The following is a 23,339-nucleotide window of genomic DNA, read 5'->3' as shown; positions in this document are numbered from 1 at the left end:
ATTGCCTCCTATTTCACAGTTCTAATCTACTCTTTCAGTAATGCCTTAAGGAAAATGGCTTTAAAGTGAGATAGCTAGAAATATAAAATTAAGAAGTTGCTGCTGAAACTATAGCAAATATTACAAAGAATAAATAATGAATAACTTTAAGGTGTAGTAACTGTTATTGATCATGACTGAAGGATCAGCAGCGCTTCCACTTGAGAACAACAAAATACTAATAACGCCTTTATTTGACTTATTATGTATCTTATGTAACTGGAGACATTTATGCAGCTCCCTGCCTAGTTTCAGTGTGGAAAGATTTGACTCACCTGATGAAGACTAGAGTCTCCTTTCGTTTCAAGTAAGTCTTGAGATATCAGGAGAGGCTCGCTTTTCCCGCAGCTCTCCTGGCTGATGAGCGTGTCCGCATAGTTGGGCTGCGGGAAGATCACGTGGCTCCCCCGCGAGTCCGCGGTGAGCGACACCTCGTGCGAATAGGTCTGCAGGAAAGCCCGCACCCCGTCCACGCCCACGAAGTGGGACGCGGGCACGCCACCCAGTCCGCCTCCTGACGCCTGCAGCACACGCGACAGGTGCCAGCGCCTCAGCCTGAGCGCCAGCAACACGATGACAAAGGCCAGGAAGACACAGGAGACCGCCGCCACCGCCACCACCAGGTACAGCGTCAGGCCCGAGTCGTTGGGGTCCGCTGAGGGCTTGAGGCTTCCCAGGTCAGCCAGGACGTCGGGGATGCTGTCGGCCACGGCCACGGTGAGCGTGACGGTGGCCGAGAGGGGGGGCTGGCCGTGGTCCTGGACCGCCACCACCAGGCTCTGCTTGAGGGCGTCTCTGTCCAGCAGGGCCCGCGCTGTGCGCACCTCGCCCGTGTGCAGCCCCACCGCGAAGAGCCCGGGCTCGCTGGCCTTGAGCAGGCGGTAGGACAGCCAGGCGTTCTGGCCCGAGTCTCTGTCCACCGCCACCACCTTGGTCACCAGGTAGCCGGGCTCTGCAGAGCGGGGTGCCAGCTCTACACCCGTGGAGCCATCGGTGGGGAGGGCGGGGTACAGAATCTCAGGTATGTTGTCATTCTGGTCCAGCACGAAGAGGCTCACAGACACGTTGCTGCTGAGTGGAGGGTCCCCACTGTCACTGGCTATCACCAGGAGCTGCAGGTCTCTAACCTGCTCATAGTCGAAGGAGCGCAGGGCATACAATACACCTGTATCGGAGTTGATGGAGACATAGGAGGAGAGAGGCGCCCCCTGCAGTGTATCTTCAGCCAGAGAATAAGTCACCCTTGAGTTCTCACTACTGTCAGGGTCCTGGGCGGTCACAGAGAAGATGGAGGCTCCTCTGGGGTTGTTCTCTGGAAGGTAGGCCGAGTAGGAAGCATGAGGGAAGGTAGGCGGGTTGTCATTGATGTCGGCCACGTTCAGTGAGATGTGTGTGTCTGTAGCCAATGGTGGAGTTCCGTGGTCGGTGGCAGTGATGGTGATGTTATATTCTGAGACTTCTTCCCTATCCAGAGTCCTGTGTGTCAACAACCGGTGATAATTTCCAAAGGTCTTTTCAAGTGTGAATGGCAGATTATCTGGAATAGAACATGTGACAAGGCCATTCTCTCCTGAATCACTGTCATGCACGTTGAAAAGTGCGATGACTGTGCCTGGGGAAGAAGTTTCTTGGACAGAGCTGGTGAGAGAGGTAACTGTGACTTCTGGAGCATTGTCGTTTACATCCAGAACTGTCACCAGTACCTTACTTCTGGCTCGGAGACCAGGCCCATCGTGGGCTTCGACATCTATATCATAGAATCCAGACTCCTCATAATCCAAATCCCCCAAGATAGTTATGTCCCCAGTCAGAGAATTCAACTGGAACAGCTGGGATATTTTATCTCTTCCTTTCCGGAACGAATACGTGACTTCTCCATTGGATCCTTCGTCTGGATCAGTGGCTTTTACAGTGAGTAGCCTGGAGCCCACAGGCATGTTCTCCGGCACACTCACATGGTACTCGGGCTGAGTGAACACGGGGGCATTGTCGTTGATATCTGCAACTGTGACATGAATTGTGGCACTGCCGGAGCGAATCTGGTCACCTCCATCAAAGGCAGTAAGAACCAGATGGTGAACTGCCTCTTTCTCGCGGTCCAGAGCTCGCTCCAGCACCAGCTCAGGGTACTTAGTCCCATCTGCTCCGCTTTGCACATCCAGGGAGAAGTGAACATTTGAGCTGAGCTGGTACCCCTGCAGGGAGTTTAGCCCTATATCCGGATCAAAAGCTTCAGGAAGAGGAAATCTTGTCCCAGGATCTTCATTTTCAGCAACTTTTATTTCCCTTTGCTCTGTCCCAAAGTTGGGCGCGTGATCATTAACATCGATTATTTCCACTTCTATTCCGAAAATCTTCACTTTGTCCTCTAGGAGAATCTCCAGGTTTACTACACACTTTGGAGATCGGTCGCAGAGCTCCTCCCGGTCTATGCGGCCCGCGGTGACCAGGCTGCCGCTTCGCGCATTCAGAGCAAAGAGCTGCGTCCTACCTCTGGAGACGATGCGGACTCCGCGCTCCCCCAGCTCGCGGGGCTCCAGCCCCAGGTCCTTGGCGATGTTGCCCACGAAGGAGCCTTTGTCCAGCTCCTCAGGCACCGAGTAGCGGATCTGTTCGGCCCGGATTTCCCACAGGACCCCCAGGAGAACGCAGATTCGGATCAGCCGGCTGCAGTCTGGGCAGCAAGAAGGAGCCGCCATTCCAGCCCCGTGGCTGAACAGCGTGCGCTTGGCTGTGCTCTTGGTGGAGGCCTGAGCAGCCCCAGGATCTTCAGGGTCCGAGATAATGTGCTTTCACCGTTGGATGCTGGAGCGCTCCCGGTCCAGCTGGACGCTTTCTAAAGCCCCAGAGCCAGTGCTTTGTGATGCAGAAGTCCCTGTGGTTCGGATTAAATTCCTGGTTCTTTTCTCTTTTCCCCCGATTGGTGAACAGCGACACTCAGAGTCCTAACGTGTTACTGCAATCTATTCTTGGTAAATAGTCATCACTTAGGTACAGCGTTTCTTTTCCGTATTCTATTTTCCCCCCAAATAATAAAAATGAAATACCTGATGTTTAACTTGCAATGAAAATCAAGAAATGATCCAAGCCTTCTGTGCAATTATAATTTTTTTCAGAGACAAGTTTTTTTTTCTTTTTTGCTAAGAATTTTTTTCTACTTGTTTTAAGTTTTTGCTTTATTAATTCTCATACCCCAGTTTCAACACAGTGTACAGCATAAGGGACATAGTTATCCCTCCAAGGAACAAGGTTATACTTGAAGAATAAAAGAATAAATAGATGAAAAGATGATGTCCAGGAGTTGGAGTCTGGGCCCCAGTCCCTAACCTAAGCAGAGAGAAGTTTCCTCACATGGGTTGACACTTTGGAATCTGGGACAACTTTTCAACTCTCTTGTAAGAAAACATCTACTGCTCAAGAGCTAGTCTTAGTGTGCAAACGGGCTTGGCATATATCGCAGCTTTGGGAAGGGCATTTGTTCATTCATTTTATATAAGAAGATTCTAGGCTACAGTTATTATGGTTTGATTATTATGTTCACACTGAGTCCTCAAACTCTTGAATAGCACCTTTCTTTTCTTGGAGATACACCATTTTTATTATTATTAAAGTATAGTTGATTCACAGTGTTTCATCAAGTTCTGTTGCACAAGAAAATCATTCAATCACACACATTTCCCTGTGCGGCACAAAGCAGCTCTTTTCATAGAGTATCCACTGAAATAGCTTTTCAATGTTTAATGAATAAGTTACTAATGCAGCTGCAAAGCCTAAAACAATGGGTAAATAACTGACCTTAAAAATAAATAATAAAGCAGGAAGAAAGAAAAGTTAAACTTTAAAGCTCTGTAAAGAGAAACAATGTTTCAGTGACTTTTCCACATTAGGACACATCCAGAAGGTACTGTTTTACTACTATTTATAAGTTTGGTTTTGATTTAGAAATAGCCAGGAAAAGGAAATATCTTAGTAACTGTATATATAGTATCATTGCATCTTTGTAGTTTTCTTATTCATGAATACTTAGAGTAATTTACTGATCTGAGAAAACTTGAGATAAAGCAGCAAGTAGCCAGTTCTTTAGATTATTACTCATATAATTAGTTTCTAGAAATTACTCATAAATTTTAGCAACACACAAAAATCCATTAGCTATTCAGAGTTTTTACATTTCCAGACTTTGGAGAGTAGATTAAAGGCATTTTTCACAATCCTCAAAGGACTCACAAGTTGCTGGGGGTTGGAATGTAAGAGAAAATATTTTGAAAAAATTTAACCCACTTCTCATAAACTTATACTAAAAAGGAGAAAAACAGAAAAGGATCTATATACAACAACGTTCATTACATTCCTTATTATGATAGCAACAAAGTAGAAAGGGTGTGAAATTATTTAAGAATGGTCAAGGAAATTATTCTTGACAGATTATGAAGTGGGAATAAAGACCCAAAGTTAATGAACCAAATGTAAAACCTGGCAGTCTTTGCTATATGCGATAAGGCAAAAAAAAAAAAAAAAGTGCTAAGAGGCTTAATTACTGGAAGATTATATTAGAAATACATATCTCAAAGATAAACAACTAGAATGTATTTGATGAACATAAACTTTAACTTGGTCCGGAAGAGCTGTCAATACATTTATAGAGAGGAAAACTTGGGGGAAAAAAAAGAATATCACACATCAACTAAATAAGGGCAATGCAATTACTAAGGCTGGTGACATCCAAGAAAAGGCTGTCTTTAGCATGATTTGCTGACCATAGAGAAATGCCAAGAGTACACATTGAGAAGTAGTAATTAGGTAACTGACCAGACTAGGAGCAATCTCCACCCATCCAATGCATTTCCTCTCCCACCACCCTCACTAGAACAATGAACAAGGATCCAAACTAATGATGCACTCCCGAGAATAAAATAAAGTAATAAAATTTAGTAAGTGTGCAGAAACTCACGTGATAGGAAAAAGAGGAATCATGAGCGATGTCAGGGTCTTCATTATTAGCACATAGATCCATAGAAGCATCTTCACCGAGGAGATCCAGAGGAGGAGCTGTTTCCGTGGTCATGTTGTGAAAATCAAAGCTGGTCTTTGCTGAATGCGAGGCAACACACAGATTGTAGGAATAGGGCAATGTCCCCTCACTGTAGTTGGGGGGAATCCTTGGTCCAGACTTGGAATTAAGACCAGGCTGAAAGCAGCCCCAGGCCGCGGGCCTGGAGGAGCGTCGCACGTGTAGGGCCACCGCCAGGATCACCGCCACCAGGAAGAGCACCGAGATCAGCGCCAAGGCCACCACCAGGTACAACTGCAGCTCAGCCTGGGCGTCCGAAGGGGCAGGAGCGTCCCCCAGGTCCGGCAGCGCCTCCTGCAGGCTGTCCGCGAACACCAGGAGCAGCGTGGCGGTGGCCGACAGGGGCGGCTGGCCCCCGTCGCGCACCGCGACCAGCAGGCGCTGGCGGGCCGCGTCCCGCTCGCCCAAGGCCCGCGCCGTGCGCACCTCGCCCGTGCGCAGCCCCAGGCTGAAGAGGCCCGGCTCGCTGGCCTGCAGCACGTGGTACGACAGCCACGCGTTGTGCCCCGCGTCCGCGTCCACCGCCACCACCTTGGTCACCAGGTAGCCGGGCTGCGCGGCGCGCGGCACCGTGTCGAAGAGCGCCGAGCCGTCGGGCCCCAGCGCCGGGTACAGCACCCTGGGCGCGTTGTCGTTGCGGTCGCCCACCAGCACGCGCAGGCTCACGTTGGCGCGGAGCGCGGGCGAGCCGTGGTCGCGGGCCTGCAGCGTCAGCTCCAAGGCGCGCAGCTGCTCGTGGTCGAAGGCGCGCTGCGCGAACACCACGCCGCTCTGCGCGCTCACGGACACGTAGGACGCCAGCGCGCGCGGCTCCAGGTCGCCGGCCACGAGGGAGTAGGAGACGTGGCCGTTGGGCCCCAGGTCGGGATCGCGAGCGCTCACTTGCGCGATGGAGGCGCCGGGCGGGTTGTTCTCCGCCACGTGGACCTCGTAGGAGGCCTGCTGGAAAACCGGAGCGTTGTCGTTGACATCACCGATGTGCAGGGTGATGGTAGTGCTGGAGGAGAGGGGTGGCTCGCCCTTGTCGGTGGCTGTGACGGTAATATTGTACTCTGCCCTCTGCTCCCGGTCCAGGGCACCATCAATCACTAGCTTGTAATAATTCTTAGAGGTGGATTCTAATTTGAAGGGAACTCCTTCCTGAATAGAGCATGTCACCAGACCATTTTGCCCAGAATCCTGGTCTCTCACTTTAATGAGGGCAACTATGGTTCCAACATCTGAGCCCTCAGGAATCTCGTTAGAGATGGACATGAATGTCACTTCTGGGGCATTGTCATTCTCATCAACAATTTCAACCTGAACATTGCAGTGAGCTGTGTGTACCCTTCCATCCTTGGCTTCTATACCCAACGTATACCTACTGGCCTCTTCAAAGTCCAATGTACCGTTGGTTGTAATGTCGCCAGTATTTGGATCAAGAACGAAGAGGAGCCTGGTACTTGTTGGGGCATTAAGGAAGGCATAGGTGATTTCTGCATTAACACCCTGGTCCTGGTCAGTGGCCAGGACTCGCAGCACAGAGGTTCCCCGGGGCACGTTCTCTTGGAGGCTAACCCTGTATGTGTCCTGGCTAAACACTGGAGCATTGTCATTGGCATCGGTAACCTGTATCCGGATCTGGGTAGTGCCGCTTAGGGGAGGGTCCCCACCATCCATGGCAGTCAGGATTAAATTGTGGGAGCTCTGCTGTTCTCTGTCCAGAGGTTTTTCCAGCAGTAATTCTGGGTATTTACTTCCATCAGGGCTTTCCTTTGTTGACAGAGAGAAGTGCTCATTGTGGTTGATGGAATATGTCTTCAGTGAGTTACTTTCTACATCTGCATCTAGTGCAGACTCCAGAGGGAATTTTACCCCTGGTAAAGCTGACTCACAGATTTCCAAGTCAATGCCTTTTGCAACGAAATGCGGTGCATTGTCATTAATATCTCGAATTGCAACGCTCACATGGAAAATAGCCATGGGGTTTTCAGCAACCATTTCAAATTCTAGCACACACTCTAATTTCCTTCCGCAAATCTGCTCTCGATCTATCCTACCACTCACTAGCAAATCCCCATTCTCTGCACTCACGTTGAAAAAATCTTCTGCACTAATTCTCAGTTTTCGAGCTGGCAACTCCTGGACACTGAGTCTCAGATCCTTGGCCAAGTTCCCCACCCTCGAGCCCTTGGCCAGCTCCTCTGGAATCGAGTAGTAGATCTGCTGGGAAATTGCCCTGCACAACAAAGACAGCAGGAAGAGAAACTGTACCTGACTTTTCATTGTTTCAGCTTTTCTGGAGCTCCTTAGCATTTCTTGAACTCTCTTGGCAAGCTGCTCTTCAAGATGTCTCTGGGATGCTTAAAAATCAATGACAGCACCTTGGACTTTGGAGAGGTGAGGGTAGTACTTGTTCGTTAGGTGTTTTGAGGGTGCACAAGAGCCGCATCTGCGTTCTGATGTGCGCAGGACAAAGCAGAGAAACACTGCCCGTCACTCCTGCAGAACTGAGAACCCTTCCCTTTGGTCAACAGCGGCACCCGGAGGTCGTCTGGGAAAACTGCACATTGCCCAACTATTTCTTCCTCAGTGTAAGCTCTTGAATCTACATATCTTGTCTTTCATTTCTTGAAGAGAACTATTCAGATTTTCCCTTTAAACCTGAGGTTTTATAGGTTTCCATCATCTTTTAAGTGTTACCATCATTTTACATTTTTCTTTCCTCATTGAAGATTTTCTCGCAAGGTATGTAGTTTTTTTTTTCTGTTTGCGGGGGGTGGGGGGATCGTCAATGATTCCACTGTAGTTATAAACACTGGCATGACTAGTATGGATGCAACCAATTAGGTTATTTCTCATGGATATAAAGATCTAATATTTGTTTTAAAAAAGAGTGAGACAAAGCCCTAGACTCTTTTTTAAAACATATTGCTCATCATCTTAAAACATAGATAGTCTTCCCATTAAGTACAGAGGAGCCTGGTATTTTGTTAAGGAGACCAGTCACATTTGGGGACACACATGCTTTTATAAAACTGAATCTTTACAGCGGAAAAATAAATAAATAAATTTAAAAACCCTGAATCTTGCATAAGCCATATATATATTTTTTTAACGAAATGAGTGCTTCTTTACTATATGAATGTATACGCAACACTCCCTAATGCCAATTCTCAGCTCCAGACAATTTATACCATTAACAATTGAAATGAGTTTGATTTGATCACTGGTAAAACGTGGAGAGTTCTTAGGCATTCCATTTTGAATCTTCCCTGTAGTCCTTGAACTGGCCTTAGGTAACTAAAACAAACACCTTTATTTCAAAAGCGCTACCACGTGAGATACCAACTCAACAATCTATTCCGTTATTTTGCAATGTTCATCCACGCTCATCTTGCACTCCAGTCAAGACAGATTACTTATTATCTGTCTTCCTAAGATATCCTTTGCCTTGTTTTCTATCTCAGGCCTTTATACTTTCTGCTCCTTTTACTATGCAGTCTCCTCCCTTTTTATTGTAATGAATTCTTGCTTATCCTTTAAAACTCCTTTTTAATGAAAACAGGATGTCTGAGACTTATTATCCATACAAGAAGATGCCTTTGTACTCTGTGCATTTCCCCCATGTACATGTAGAATATACAAGACAAAAGTTATGGAAATTAATTTCACATATTTCCTTCTGCCATTTTAGTGGGGCTACTAGATAATATAATAATACAGCTTTCATCTGTGGCTCACGTTATCTTTCTATTGGATAGAGCTGATTTAGTCTACCTGGTTTTTGAGATAATATATTCTTTTGTTGTTTAAACTAGTGTAAATTAGGTGTTTTTGCTTTTTAGGGCCCCCCCACCGCCGCAGCATATGGAGGTTCCCAGCCTAAGGGTCAAATCCGAGCTACGGCTGCTGGCCTACACCATAGCCACAGCAACAAAGGATCCGAGCTGCGTCTGTGACCTACACCACAGCTCACGCAATGCCGGATCCTTAAGCCACCGAGGGAGGCCAGGGATCGAACCCCATCCTCATGGATCCTAGTTGGGTTCGTTAACCGAGGAGCCACTACGGAATTCCCTGGAATTCTTAGGAAATTCTCTTTGATCATCTAAAGTGTCCCTTGCCCTAGCCATTTAATATTTTTTCTCATTACAAGGAAACTTACATTAATATTATAAAGACTTCCCTAAAAATATTCCAAAGGTAATGTGTCTTTTTTATAACGCATTTGAAGGTTTGAGTGAAAATACACCCTTCTCTGTTCAGACCCTGTTGTCTCACACTTTTGAATTTTCCTCTTCCTAATATATTTAGGGAGAGATATGTTCCTTTGTTTGAAATCTGATGAAATATATCTTGGCCTAATTTTGGATGACTCTCTGCTGTGACTTTATGGGTGAAAATAATTTCACACATTTCAAAATGGGCCAATGATTCCTAGCCTAAGAAAGCTGAAGGACTCCTATTCCATTATCGAAGTGGATGGTCTGGAAATCTCTCTCAGAGAGGTGGAAACAGGTCTCCTTACATTTTAAAATCCTTCTCAAAGGACAAGAAATGCCATTCCAAGGCTCATAATAGGTTAGGCAATTGAGCTTCCTACCTTCAGACAAAAGGCAGAAATCCATACGAATACACTTTTTTTTTTTTTTTTTTTTTGTCTTTTTGCCTCTTCTGGGGCCGCTCCCATGGCTAGGGGTCCAATCAGAGCTGTAGCCACCGGCCTACGCCAGAGTCACAGCAATGCGAAATCCAAGCCACATCTGTGACCCACACCACAGCTCGTGGCAATGCCAGATCCTTAACCCACTGAGGAAGGCCAGGGGTCGAACCCACAACCTCATGGTTCCTAGTCGGATTCTTTAACCACTGAGCCACGACGGGAACTCCCATACGAATACACATTTTAAGTACATAAAACAGGGGCTATATTCCAGGTGAAAGAATTTGACCAAGCTCTACATTTTTTACTCTACCATTTTTTTGGCCACTCCCTCAGACCGAACCCATGTCACAGCAGTGACAACACTGAATCCTTAACCTGTTGAGCCATCAGGGAATGCATACCTTACCATTTTTATGTAAACAGGACGAAAAGTGTTTGTTTTGGCTTGGAAGGAATTAAGTGTCATATTATGAGAGCCTAAAATAGCTAATACCGATATTATTATTACCGTATATATTACCATATTATATATATATGTATATATGTGTTTGTATCAGAATAAGCTAAGTAGCTGACATGACAAACATCACCGCAGGGACTGACAAAGAGACAAGTCGGCATATCAGAGACATAGAGGTCAATGCTGAGTCAACCACAGGGCTCTCCTCTCATCATAGTTATTCAAGGACCGAGGAAGACACAGTCACTCTTTCAAGAGTGACTTAGAGGTCTGGTAAGCCTCACAATGGCAACTAAAACCTTCTCTGGGAAGAGATTCACATGCTTCGGTTTACAATGTATTGGCCAGAACTACTTACTAGACCCCCACTCAGCCCTACCGGTCAGGAAGTACAACCTCATGGGAATCCAAGAAGAGAGGAATACATATCTAAACAAAATGAATGGCAACTGCATTGCTTTATTTTCAAATAAGTGTGTGTTAAGCTTTATAATACCCACACTGGTGGGAGTTCCCACTGTAGCTCGGCCAGTTAAGAATCTGATTAGCATCCCTGAGGATGCCAGTTTGATCCCTGGCATCGCTCAGTAGGTTAAGGATCCGGCATTGCTGCAAGTTTCTGCTTAGGGCACAGATGACAATAGGATCTGGTGTTGCTGTGGCTGTGGCATAGGCTGGCAGCTGCAGCTCCCATTCAACCCCTAGCCTGGGAACTTCCATATGCCGCAGGTGCGGCCCTCAAAAGAGAAAATAGAGAGAGAGAGAAAATAACCACACCGGTGTAATTGTTCTTTGTAATATTCAAAGAAAGAAATAAACTCACCTGAAGTTGCTTGGAGTCTCCTTTCATTTCAAGTAAGTCTTGAGATATCAGGAGAGGCTCGCTTTTCCCACAGCTCTCCTGGCTGATGAGCGTGTCCGCATAGTTGGGCTGCGGGAAGATCACGTGGCTCCCCCGAGAGTCCGAGGTGAGCGACACCTCGTGCGAATAGGTCTGCAGGAAAGCCCGCACCCCGTCCACGCCCACGAAGTGGGACGCGGGCACGCCACCCAGTCCGCCTCCTGACGCCTGCAGCACACGCGACAGGTGCCAGCGCCTCAGCCTGAGCGCCAGCAACACGATGACAAAGGCCAGGAAGACACAGGAGACCGCCGCCACCGCCACCACCAGGTACAGCGTGAGGCCCGAGTCGTTGGGGTCCGCTGAGGGCTTGAGGCTGCCCAGGTCAGCCAGCACATCTGGGATGCTATCAGCCACAGCCACGGTGAGCGTGACAGTGGCCGAGAGGGGGGGCTGGCCGTGGTCCTGGACCGCCACCACCAGGCTCTGCTTGAGGGCGTCTCTGTCCAGCAGGGCCCGCGCTGTGCGCACCTCGCCCGTGTGCAGCCCCACCGCGAAGAGCCCGGGCTCGCTGGCCTTGAGCAGGCGGTAGGACAGCCAGGCGTTCTGGCCTGAGTCTCTGTCCACCGCCACCACCTTGGTCACCAGGTAGCCGGGCTCTGCAGAGCGGGGTGCCAGCTCTACACCGGTAGATCCATCCATGGGGAGGGCGGGGTACAGAATCTCAGGTATGTTGTCATTCTGGTCCAGCACGAAGAGGCTCACGGACACGTTGCTGCTGAGTGGAGGGTCCCCACTGTCACTGGCTATCACCAGGAGCTGCAGGTCTCTAACCTGCTCATAGTCGAAGGAGCGCAGGGCATACAATACACCTGTATCGGAGTTGATGGAGACATAGGTGGAGAGAGGCGCCCCCTGGATGGTATCGTCCATCAGTGCATAGGTGATGTGGGCGTTTTCAATGCTGTCAGGGTCCTGGGCGGTCACAGAGAAGATGGAGGCTCCCCTGGGGTTGTTTTCGGGAATGTAGGCAGAGTAGGAGGCGTGAGGGAAGGCAGGTGGGTTGTCATTGATGTCGGCCACATGCAGGGTGATATGAGTGTCCGTGGACAGAGGAGGACGTCCCCCATCAGTAGCTCTGAGAGTGACGTTATATTCAGACACCTGTTCACGGTCCAGGGATCTGGCTGTCACTAAGCGGTAATATTGGCCTATTGATTTTTCTAAATTAAATGGCATATTTCCCAGGACAAAAACTGTGACTTGTCCGTTTTGCCCAGAATCTCGGTCGTGCACGTGGATGAGGGCAATTTCCCTTCCCCCATTAGCCTCTTCTGGGACTGAGCCTGTGAGAGAAGTAATTGTAACTTCCGGGGCATTGTCATTCACATCCAGAACTGAGACCAGAATCTTAGCTTTGGAAAGGAGACCCGGTCCGTCTTGTGCTTCAATTTTAATTTCATAGAACGTAGCATCCTCATAATCTAGACTTTTTAATATTGATAAATCTCCAGTCACTGAGTCGAGATTAAAAATCTCAGCGATTTTTCCAGGCATTTTGTCTAGTACATAGGACACTTGAGCATTGAATCCATCATCAGGGTCGGTGGCATTCACTGTGAGCAGCCGGGTGCCGACTGGCAAGTTCTCCTGAACGCTTACTTGATACTCAGGCTGAGTAAATACTGGTGGATTGTCATTTGCATCCAGAACTATCACTTGGATGCACAAGGTGCTAGAACGGACGGGGTCACCGCCATCAGAAGCAGTGAGGACAAGCTGGTGAACTGTCTTTTCCTCACGGTCCAGGGCCCGCTCCAGCACCAGCTCTGGGTACTTGGTCCCATCAGAGACACTCTTCACCGCCAGGGAGAAGTAATCATTGGGGCTGAGCTGATAGTTCTGCAGAGAGTTCATGCCCACATCCGGGTCAAACGCAGTCTTAAGTGGAAATCGACTTCCAGGAGCCGTTAGCTCAATAATTTTTATTTCCAAATCCTTTGTTAGAAAATCAGGAGCATTGTCATTAACATCTCTAATTTCTATTTCTACTTCAAAAATCTTCAATTTGTCTTCAACCAAAATGTTAAATTTTACTAGGCACCGCGCGCTCTGGGCGCAGAGCTCCTCCCGGTCTATGCGGCCCGCGGTGACCAGGCTGCCGCTTCGCGCGTTCAGAGCAAAGAGCTGCGTCCTACCTCTCGAAATAATGCGGACTCCGCGCTCGGCCAGCTCTCGAGGTTCCAGCCCCAGGTCCTTGGCGATGTCACCCACGAAGGAGCCCTTCTCCAGTTCCTCTGGCACCGAGTAGCGGATCTGCCCGCATCCGGTCTTGCACAGCGTCCCCAGAAGCGCGCACAGCAGAGCCAGTCCCCCGCGGTTTCCGAGTCTCAGGTAATGGGGCATTTCCTTTTTGGTGAATTCTTTTCTCTGAATTGGGTTCCAATTTCCCACCACGGACTCCGATCTTATTTTCTCAAGGAACTAAGCCTTTCATGGGCCTAATTTATACGTCGCGGAGCTGGCTGCCTGCGAGGCTGAGCTTGGAAACAGCCCCCGATCTTCTGGGTGTGATTTGCTGGTTCCTGGCTCTTTGGAAGCGAGGACGTGGACTAGCGGCCGTTTCCTCCTTGAGTGGTGAACAGCGACGCCCAGAGGCCTCACCGTTTACTGCACCCTCGGAGACAAACCCAAGTTCAGTACTTTCCAAGTTTCCCAGAACCTGAAATCCTTTTTGTCATATATAACGGGGATCGGTGTTTACTTAACCGACTAATTGAATCACTGTATGTTAAAGGATGTGATTTCAACTTATCTTCATTGGGAAGCCACGCAGTAACCTTAATGCCACCAATATTGCTTCAAACATGCTGAAGTTATTGTTTTGAAATGTGAAAAAGTTAAGAACCGCACAGATATATCAGCCATGATGACAAGGTTTACTTCTTGAAGTCTGTCCTTGATAGCCTGACATCTTACTTTCAATATTTTCCATTTAACCCATTCATTAAACAAACAATAATACTGGGGGATTTAAAGCGAATGACATGAACACAGCCACTTCCAGCACAGTTAAAATATAAAAGCCAGTGTACCTGTTGTGGCTCAGCAGGTTAAGACTCTGACTAGTATCCATGAAGATGCAGGTTCGATCCCTGGCCTCGCTTAGTGGGCTAAAGGACCCAGTATTGCCACAAACTGTTGTGCAGGTCGCAGACATGGCTTGGATCTGGTGCTGCTGTGGCTGTGGTGTAGGCCGGCAGCTGCAGCTCCGACTCGACCCCTAGCCTGAGAAGTTCCACATGCCATGGGTGCGGCCCTAAAAAGACACACACACACACACACATACAGAAAAGCCAGCAAAGAATTATGGTGCACTGAGATAACTACCATAATGGGAAAAGCCAAGGGCAATGGGAGAGCCTCTAACTTGGCCTTGGAGGTTAGCAAAGGCTTTCTTAAAAAAAAAAAAAAAAAAAAAACAGGAGGAGAGTGGAGCAGGGATAAGGCCTGGATGGGCAAGAGAAATCACAGAACTTCAGTACTGAAAGTAGTCTACTCTGCTTAAATCTAGAGTATAAAGATATTTTTAGGGGCCAACACTTAAACTAGTAGAGATAAACATTTGTTTTATATTCCAGAAACCCTTTTTCTGTGCTTATTTTCCTCTCCAAGCACAAACATAGAAATATATTTGTAATTTCAATAATGATGCATTACCTACCTATGCATAAGGCATTTATTCTTGCGAAGAATTACTATACACAATAGAAGGAACTATGCCTTCAATTTTCTTCAGTTCATACTTGATTACTTACTCGTAAAGATGTTTTGAGGTATTATGGCACAGTAAGTTCCAACTTTGTCTCAAAGCAACTTATGTAATAGTAATACCATATGGATAACATATATTATCTCAGATCAATTTTCCCTCAGACACTCTTAAGCAATAAAGAATTATGGCACCTTAAAGGATGATGATACCATTATATACATGACTTAGCACACAAATATTTCCCAATAAAAAAACAACAAAAGATCCCAGTTTACATAGAATGCTAGTGTGTTATTTGTTCTCTATTGTTAAATACATAACTAACAGACTAAAAAGCCAAAGTGGGGAGAAGGATGGGGAAGGAAAAGGTGGTTGTGAGGGGAAGTGATGCTGGACGAGGAACTGGAAGCCTTTTTAACAGCTTCTGTGGGCAGGAAACATTGACAAGAGAAATGTATCAGGAGCATATTTAGGTGCAATTATTTGATGTGTTTTCTGAATCCCTTGAGGATATATAGTATTTTTAAAGGTAAAAGGGCAATGTAGTTTCCAAATATGAGAAAAATAAAAACAGCGAAGAGAAACACCTTTACTATTACACTAATCATTTATTGGAGAGCAAATCACAATTCAATCACTTCTTAAAAGAATACAGCCACTTGAGAAGCTACTGAGATTTTTTTTTAACTAAATGGAGATTCCATGATATACCTTCCTGAAACATGGCAAAGCATATATATTTCTAAATTTGCATGTTTTAATAGGAAAATCATGCAAGTCAAGACAGATGAATAATCTCGTCGCCAAGCTGAAAGAAAAATATTGAGTGAGAAGAAAATAACCAACTAAGGGATTTCATTATTCACAAAAATATACACATATAAAATACAAAGGCCTTAAATGTTAGAGGGAAATATTTGAGCAAACATAGAAAAACCAACCCTGACATTTCTAAGAAGCAATTGTTGATCCATGTGGATGAGATGATTTGCTCAGGATGAGAAAGTATGAGAAACCAGATAAACCAGTTCCTAAGGCAATATTCTTGTGATAATCTAAATATCATCTTCGCCTATGAATACCGATTTATACACATTACACCATGATTCTAGCCCCTCTTCCCTGTTACATGGTGCGAACACTTAGAATAGTGAGAAATAATTCACTGGGACTATGTTTCTAAAAATGCAATGTATCCACAAGGAAATACGGGAAACAGAAGAGATATGGTAAACTGTGGAGAGTTAAGGGATTAGGTAAATTTCTTTATTTTAGCAACATTGCTCACAGGTACATTGCGAAGAAAGTTTACCTGAGAAAATGTTTCTTCTTTATCTTCAGGTAGAAATTGAGGTTCTGAAAGAAAATCCTTTTTCCCGCAGCTCTCCTGGCTGATGAGCGTGTCCGCATAGTTGGGCTGCGGGAAGATCACGTGGCTCCCCCGCGAGTCCGAGGTGAGCGACACCTCGTGCGAATAGGTCTGCAGGAAAGCCCGCACCCCGTCCACGCCCACGAAGTGGGACGCGGGCACGCCACCCAGTCCGCCTCCTGACGCCTGCAGCACACGCGACAGGTGCCAGCGCCTCAGCCTGAGCGCCAGCAGCACGATGACAAAGGCCAGGAAGACACAGGAGACCGCCGCCACCGCCACCACCAGGTACAGCGTGAGGCCCGAGTCGTTGGGGTCCGCTGAGGGCTTGAGGCTGCCCAGGTCAGCCAGGACGTCGGGGATGCTGTCTGCCACAGCCACGGTGAGCGTGACGGTGGCCGAGAGGGGGGGCTGGCCGTGGTCCTGGACCGCCACCACCAGGCTCTGCTTGAGGGCGTCTCTGTCCAGCAGGGCCCGCGCTGTGCGCACCTCGCCCGTGTGCAGCCCCACCGCGAAGAGCCCGGGCTCGCTGGCCTTGAGCAGGCGGTAGGACAGCCAGGCGTTCTGGCCCGAGTCTCTGTCCACCGCCACCACCTTGGTCACCAGGTAGCCGGGCTCTGCAGAGCGGGGTGCCAGCTCTACACCCGTGGAGCCATCGGTGGGGAGGGCGGGGTACAGAATCTCAGGTGCGTTGTCATTCTGGTCCAGCACGAATATGCTCAGAGACACATTGCTGCTGAGGGGTGGGCTCCCCCCATCCTGTGCTGTCACCCACAGCTGCAGTTCACGGAACTGCTCGTAGTCAAAGGAACGCAGCGCATAGAGGACGCCCGTGTCGGAGTTGATGGAGATGTAGGAGGACAGGGGTGCCCCCTGAAGGGTGTCCTCAGCCACGTTATACGTTACATGGGCATTGTCATCGCTGTCGGGGTCATGGGCCGTCATGGAAAAGATGGAGGCACCTCTGGGGTTGTTTTCGGGAATGTAGGCAGAGTAGGATGTATGGAGAAAGGTGGGCGGGTTGTCATTGATGTCTGCCACCTGCAGCAAAACGTGAGCATCTGTGGACAGAGAGGGGTTCCCTCCATCTTTAGCAGTCACAGTGATGTTGTAAGAGGAAACCTGCTCCCTGTCAAGGACTCTGGCTGTAACCAGCCGGTGGTAATTGTCCACTGACTTTTCTAATTTGAAAGGAAGGTTCTCTGGGAGTGAGCATGTGATAAATGCATTCTGCCCAGAGTCTCTGTCGTGGACATTGAAAAGCGCAATTACTGTTCCTGGAGGAGAGTCTTCCGGAACTGAGCTGGTAGCAGATGTCATGTAAAATTCTGGAGCATTGTCATTCACGTCCAGAACCATGACAATGACTTTCGTTCTGGTAAGAAGGCCTGGACCATCCTGAGCTTCAATATCAATTTCATGGAGTTTTGCATCCTCATAATCCAAGCTTTTTGTGATTGTTATTTCTCCAGAGGAAGACTTAAGCTCAAATACCTCTGAGGCTTCTTCAGGAGTTTTCTCTAGAAAATAGGCCACTTGAGCGTTGTATCCCTCATCTGCATCAGTGGCCGTCACTGTGAGTATCCGGGTGCCTACGGGTGTGTTCTCTGGAACACTTACACGGTACTCGGGCTGTGTAAAAACAGGTGCATTGTCGTTTACATCCTGGACCACCACACGGATGCGGGAGGTGCCGGATTTGACAGGATCGCCCCCGTCCAAAGCCACGAGAACGAGGTGGTGAACAGCCTCTTCCTCGCGGTCCAGGGCGCCTTCCAGCACCAGCTCTGGGTACTTGTTCCCATCCACTCCACTTCGCACGTCCAGGGAGAAGTGGTCATTTGAATTCAGTTCGTACTTTTGGAGGGTGTTCTCGCCTACGTCTGCATCGTGTGCGCTCTTAAGAGGGATCCGGAAGCCTGGCGTAGTCGTTTCACTGATTTTTAGCTCCAGCTCCTCTACGCCAAAGCGAGGGGCATTATCGTTAATATCTGTTATTTCCACCTCTACGGAATAAATACTCAATTTATCTTCTAGGAGGATGTTAAAGTTCACCAGGCACGGCGCGCTCTGAGCGCAGAGCTCCTCCCGGTCTATGCGGCCCGCGGTGACCAGGCTGCCGCTTCGCGCGTTCAGCGCAAAGAGCTGCGTCCTACCTCTGGAGACGATGCGGACTCCGCGCTCGGCCAGCTCGCGGGGCTCCAGCCCCAGGTCCTCAGCAATGTTGCCCACGAAGGAGCCTTTTTCGACCTCCTCTGGCACAGAATAGCGCATCTGCCCAGCTCCAGCCTCCCACGGGGCCGCCACGAGAAGGCACAGCAGGACAAGGCTGCGGGGTGGCAATTTCAGCAAAGCCGCCATTTCTTCAGCTGCAGTCTCTTCTCCCGGGCAGTTTGCAGCATCCAGGGCGGGGTTCCAATCTGTAATCCTCAGGGTCTGAGGTATCCAGCACGCACGGGAGGCAGGTCACTGTGGAGAGGACTAGCAGGCTGCTGGACTGAATTTCTGTACCTCCCCGGAGCTTGCGGGCCAAATGCCCAGCCCTTTGTGTTAGGGGAGCCGTGAAGTTGGATTGGACGCCTCGCGGGCTTACTTCTTAGGTGGTCAACAGCGACGCCTAGAGACCTAAGTAAATTCTGCATCTCAGACAAACCCAGGTTATTTTCCGGCTTGTTGCTCCATGACTTTCAAGGGACGCTGAAGAATCTTAGAGTTCTAAGATACCTTAGACATAGTTCTTTCAAGTCAGGAGTCTTTTTCGCAGAATGAATGAGAAGGGTGCAAATGAATGTGACCTTCCCAGTAGCCGCTAGTACAGCATTGTTGAACGCTGGAGCCATTAATCAAGATAGCTTCTGCCCTTCGTCCAAACATCTTCAACCTCTTATTTTATATTCAGAGACAATAATATCAGTCTAAAAACTTTACATACATTATATTATAATGCTATGTATTTTGAATTTCTGTGCCTAATGGCTTAGTATTGAACTTCAAAACCTGTGTTTAAATTATGGAATAATCAGACACTTAATTGGGTTTCTATTAGGTGTCTGATACTTTGCCTGCCTGATGTTGACTTTAGAGAGTGTTCATCTAAGAGAGGAACACAGTCTCTCTTCTCAGGAAGCCTACAGGATGCGAGAGGGCATAGTAAACAGAGTGTTTTAACAGAGTATGATGGCTGCTGTGATGGTCGGAAACACTGAGAAGTGGAAGAATACACAGGAAGAGGGTCCAGTCTTGACTTGGGGTCAGGAAGGACTTTCCCAGGACAAGATTGAAACTGGATCCTAAAGGGTATGACTGGATCAAGAAAGAGGTGGGAGTAGTGTTGCAGAACCTTAGCACAAGTGCTTGGAGGCAAGGAGGCGGCATGGAACATGAAGGAAACTTTGTTCTTCCTTTTCGAGAATGTTCTATTTGAGGTCCCTTGATACTCTATGTGAATTCTGGGATGGATTTTTAAAATTGATACCAAAAAGTCATTGGGATTTTAATAGGAATTGCACTGAATCTGAAGATTGCTTTGGGTAGTTCTATAAGTGTTTCACAGACAATCTTTATTAGGTTGAGAATGTTTCCTTCAATTCTCAGTTTGCCAAAAGATTTGAATGTGTTGAATGTTCTCAAGACCTTTATTATGGCTCTGTTGAAATAAATATATGGCTTTTTATCTTTAATCTCTTAATATGAAGTTTTACATTATTAGATTTTGTTATATTGAGATATCCTTGCATCCCTGTAATAAACCTCATTTGGTCATAAGTTATAAACACTAAATATGTAGTGGACAGATTTTGATAATATATTCAGATTTTGAATCAATATTAATATATATATTTGCATCATGAGACTGGTCTCATTTCAGTCTTTCCGCCTTTTGGCTTCTTCCCTACTGAACTTTTTTCATCTTTAATCCATTCCTCTGAGAACATTAATGAAATATTTACTGGAAACAATTGATATAAATTCACCAAGTTTTCTAGTAGACCCTATAGTTTGTTTCTTTAAAACTTGCTTCATCAACATTGTTTTGATGCTTTTACATCTCATAAAACAACTGCTCAACATCCCCTATTCCAGTTCTCTAAAGATTTCTCTGTTAGTCTTTGAAAGCATCTGGTTTTAATCTATATATTATTTCCCATTCATGCTTCTTGCTTTGTATTAAATTGCTTTATTTTTTTTACCAGTCTCACTTGCTTTTCGTTTTCTTTCTCTTTTTCCAGATCTATGTCTACAATCAGAATTTTAGATTTTCTTTTAAGAACTCTAAAATGAATTATAATCATGTCACCTGCCTAGCTGACATTAGTCCCAGCCCTGGACTTGACAGAAATTTTATCTTTTCTGCATTAGTGTCAGCTTCTATTGCTTCATCATCAGAATTCTTCCTTGTTTGCATTTCAACAATTTATACTCTTTGTTACTTTTCCCATTATTTTCTTTATTATTAATTAATTTATTTATTGGCCAAGTCCACAGCATAGGGAAGTTCCTGGGCCAGGGACTGAACCCATATCATAGCTGCAGCCCAAGCCACAGCAGTGACAAGGCCGGATCCTTAACCCAAGGTGCCACAAGGGAAGACCACTTTTTCTATCTTTTTTCTTTATTTTAAAATTTAAATCAATTTTATTTAAAAATTTTTTTTATTATTTTGTCTTTTTAGGGCCGCCCCCATGGCATATGGAGGTTCCCAGGCTAGGGGTCGAATCAGAGCTGTAGTTGCTGGCCTACACCAGAGCCGCAACAACGTGGGATCCGAGCCATGTCTGCGACCTACACCAGAGCTCACAGAAACGCTGGATCCTTAACCCGCTGAGCGAGGCCAGGGATCGAACCTGCAACCTCATGGTTCCTAGTCAGATTCGTTAACCACTGTGCCACGAAATCAATTTTATTTAAGAACCCACAATGGGAGTTACTGTTGTGGCTCAACAGGTTATGAACCTGACCAGTATCCACAAGGATGTGAGTTCCACCCCTGGCCTCAGTGGCTTAAAGAGCCGGTATTGCCATGAATTGTGGTATAGGTTGAAAACGTGGCTCGGATCCTGTGTTTCTGTGGCTGTGGTGTAGTCCAGCAGCTGCAGCTCCAATTTGATCCCTAGCCTGAAAACTTCCATATGCCACAGGTGCAGCCCTAAAAAGGAAAAAAAAAAAAAAGACTTTCTGACATTAACTACTCATAAAAAGCATCCAGCAAGGGACACAAAACTGCAGCAAATAGCATTCTTATGAGTATCTAACAGACATTAGAATTTCCACCCTTCTTTGACATACCCCAAGGTCACTGGTCAACTCTGCTTCCAAGTACTCCCACAAAGTACACCAGAAGCTCAGTCTGTGTTCTCAACCCATTAACTTCAGTTCAAATTACCACGCCTACAGATCAGTAGCAGAAGAGAACACACCATAAAGCTTGCACAGCAATTGACAATGGGATAGGGGAATGCTACAGGTATCATTTCACTTAACACATTCAGCTAATGTGGGTTATTTAAGAACAAAACCCAAAGTCTTCCAACAGATGTGAATGTTCTCTGAATGCAAAAGACATCTGTGCATTATTTGCTATCACTGCTCTCTGCACACTTTCTCACCAAAGCCACAGGATTGAGAGACACATCTCGCCAAGTTAAAAAATATCCATACACACCACCAAGCCTCTTCACGTGCTCCCTCCTTTTATCATTTCTATTAGGCTTTCATGCCTTGGTACCACGATCAGTCCCACACAAGGTTTCAAAAATTCAAACAGCCTTCTGCTTCCATATCAGTCTCATGTTCATAGCATTGATAGACTCCATGCAATAAAGAGTAATGGATAAAAATGGGACATCCACCATCAAAGATGCAGCCTGTGTAGCCTGATGATGAGGTCTCGAATGAGAAAACATGCAGACAGAAGTATTCCCATGGCAGAATATTTACAGCACTACTTTCCGCAAAGTCTCTTCCATAAACATTTGAAATGATACGAACTGCAGAGGTTACATGAAGGCTTCATATTGTACTTTTATATATGAAGGGAGACACACGTGTTAAAAAACAAAAGCAGGGGAGTTCCTGTCGTGGCGCAGTGGTTAACGAATCCGCTAGGAACCATGAGGTTGCGGGTTCGGTCCCTGCCCTTGCTCAGTGGGTTAAGGATCCGGCGTTGCCGTGAGCTGTGGTGTAGGTTGCAGACGCGGCTGGATCCCGCGTTGCTGTGGCTCTGACGTAGGCCGGTGGCTACAGCTCCGATTCAACCCCTGGCCTGGGAACCTCCATATGCCGCGGGAGCGGCCCAAGAAATAGCAACAACAACAACAACAAAAGACAAAAAGACAAAAAAAAAAAAAAAAAAAAAAAAAGCAAAAAGAACCAAATACTGTGACACCATGATCTCCAAAAGGGAGATTTTCCTAAGGAAAAAAATCCATATTGTGAGGTTCAAATTAAAACAAGGAGAAAAGAACGTAGTTCTAATAAATGGTCTCCATTTTGAACATGCAAAGAATTCACTTGACAAGTTCGAGGATAAAATATTACGGGAGAAACCTTTCAATATCAATTGTAGTGTGTTGGTTTACCAATCAGGCAAATTGCACCACAGTGGGAACTCCAGCAGCTCACTTTTGAGCAAATATTTCAACCTTTTGTGTTACTGTAACAAAGCTCATAAAATTCCTTTAGCTCTTCCTCTTTTTCTAAAGGAAAATGTTAAATATACTGCTGAATATACTCTACCGAACAAACCAACTTTGAAAATTCTTAGTACGTATCTATTTTACAATATACTCACCATGAATTTAGAAAAACTGTATTTCCATCAGTCTATACCAAACCACCACAACCCAATGCCTACACTCCCCAGTCAAAGGATCTGGAACCCATGCTTGAGCGAAAGCCTCCACTTAAACCACTGCTTGAAGTTCCCACTGTGGCTCAGCAGGTTAAGAATCTGACTTGTATCCATGAGGATGCAGGTTCAATCCCTGGCCTCGATCAGTGGGTTAAGGATTTGGCACTGCTGCAAACTGGTGTGAGTCGCAGTGGTTCGGATCCCATGTTGCTGTGCCTGTGGCTTAGACCTGGAGCTGCAGCTCCAATTTGACCCCTAGCCCAGGAACTTCCATATGTTGCACATG

General features: G+C 46.7%; 2 protein-coding genes across 4 annotated transcripts in view; both read right to left on the bottom strand.

The window, feature by feature from the left end:
* LOC100736974 (protocadherin gamma-C4) overlaps nucleotides 1-23,339 on the bottom strand; it is a 189,180-nt gene that overhangs the window by 158,479 nt on the left and 7,362 nt on the right. Inside the window, exon 1 of one of the 3 annotated variants that reach the window (XM_085014853.1) lies at nucleotides 11,042-13,644. The exons of 1 other annotated variant lie outside the window; for it this stretch is intronic. In XM_085014853.1, the coding sequence (XP_084870979.1) occupies nucleotides 11,042-13,465 (2,424 nt within the window). In that variant the 5' untranslated portion in view covers nucleotides 13,466-13,644. Of the gene's footprint in view, nucleotides 1-314; nucleotides 2,878-11,041; nucleotides 13,645-23,339 lie in introns of those variants that run through there. One more of the 3 variants, XM_085014852.1, reaches the window with a different exon arrangement.
* LOC106509588 (protocadherin gamma-A2-like) lies at nucleotides 15,423-18,752 on the bottom strand. Its single transcript, XM_085014863.1, has 2 exons — nucleotides 16,147-18,752; nucleotides 15,423-15,642 (listed from the first exon to the last, which is right to left on the bottom strand). The coding sequence occupies exons 1-2, from the start codon at nucleotides 18,562-18,564 to the stop codon at nucleotides 15,613-15,615; spliced, it is 2,448 nt and encodes an 815-aa protein (XP_084870989.1). The 5' UTR covers nucleotides 18,565-18,752; the 3' UTR covers nucleotides 15,423-15,612.

The sequence above is a fragment of the Sus scrofa genome, chromosome 2 (genome assembly GCF_054392235.1).
Source record: "Sus scrofa isolate SSC_HxYL_T2T_F1_AM1 chromosome 2, Sscrofa_HxYL_maternal_Yorkshire_Landrace_v2.0, whole genome shotgun sequence".
NCBI classification, from domain to species: Eukaryota; Metazoa; Chordata; class Mammalia; order Artiodactyla; family Suidae; genus Sus; species Sus scrofa.
The sequence above is the reverse complement of the archived record's forward strand: the minus strand, read 5'-3'. Positions and strand labels throughout refer to the sequence as shown.

Bases quoted from the DNA above. Each gene is read 5' to 3' on its own strand.
- LOC106509588 (XM_085014863.1), bottom strand. From the start codon at position 18,564: ATGGCGGCTTTGCTGAAATTGCCACCCCGCAGCCTTGTCCTGCTGTGC. The intron at 15,643-16,146 runs GTAAACTTTCTT...TTTTTCTTTCAG, and splicing joins AAGAAGAAACATTTTCTCAG to CTTGGCGACGAGATTATTCA.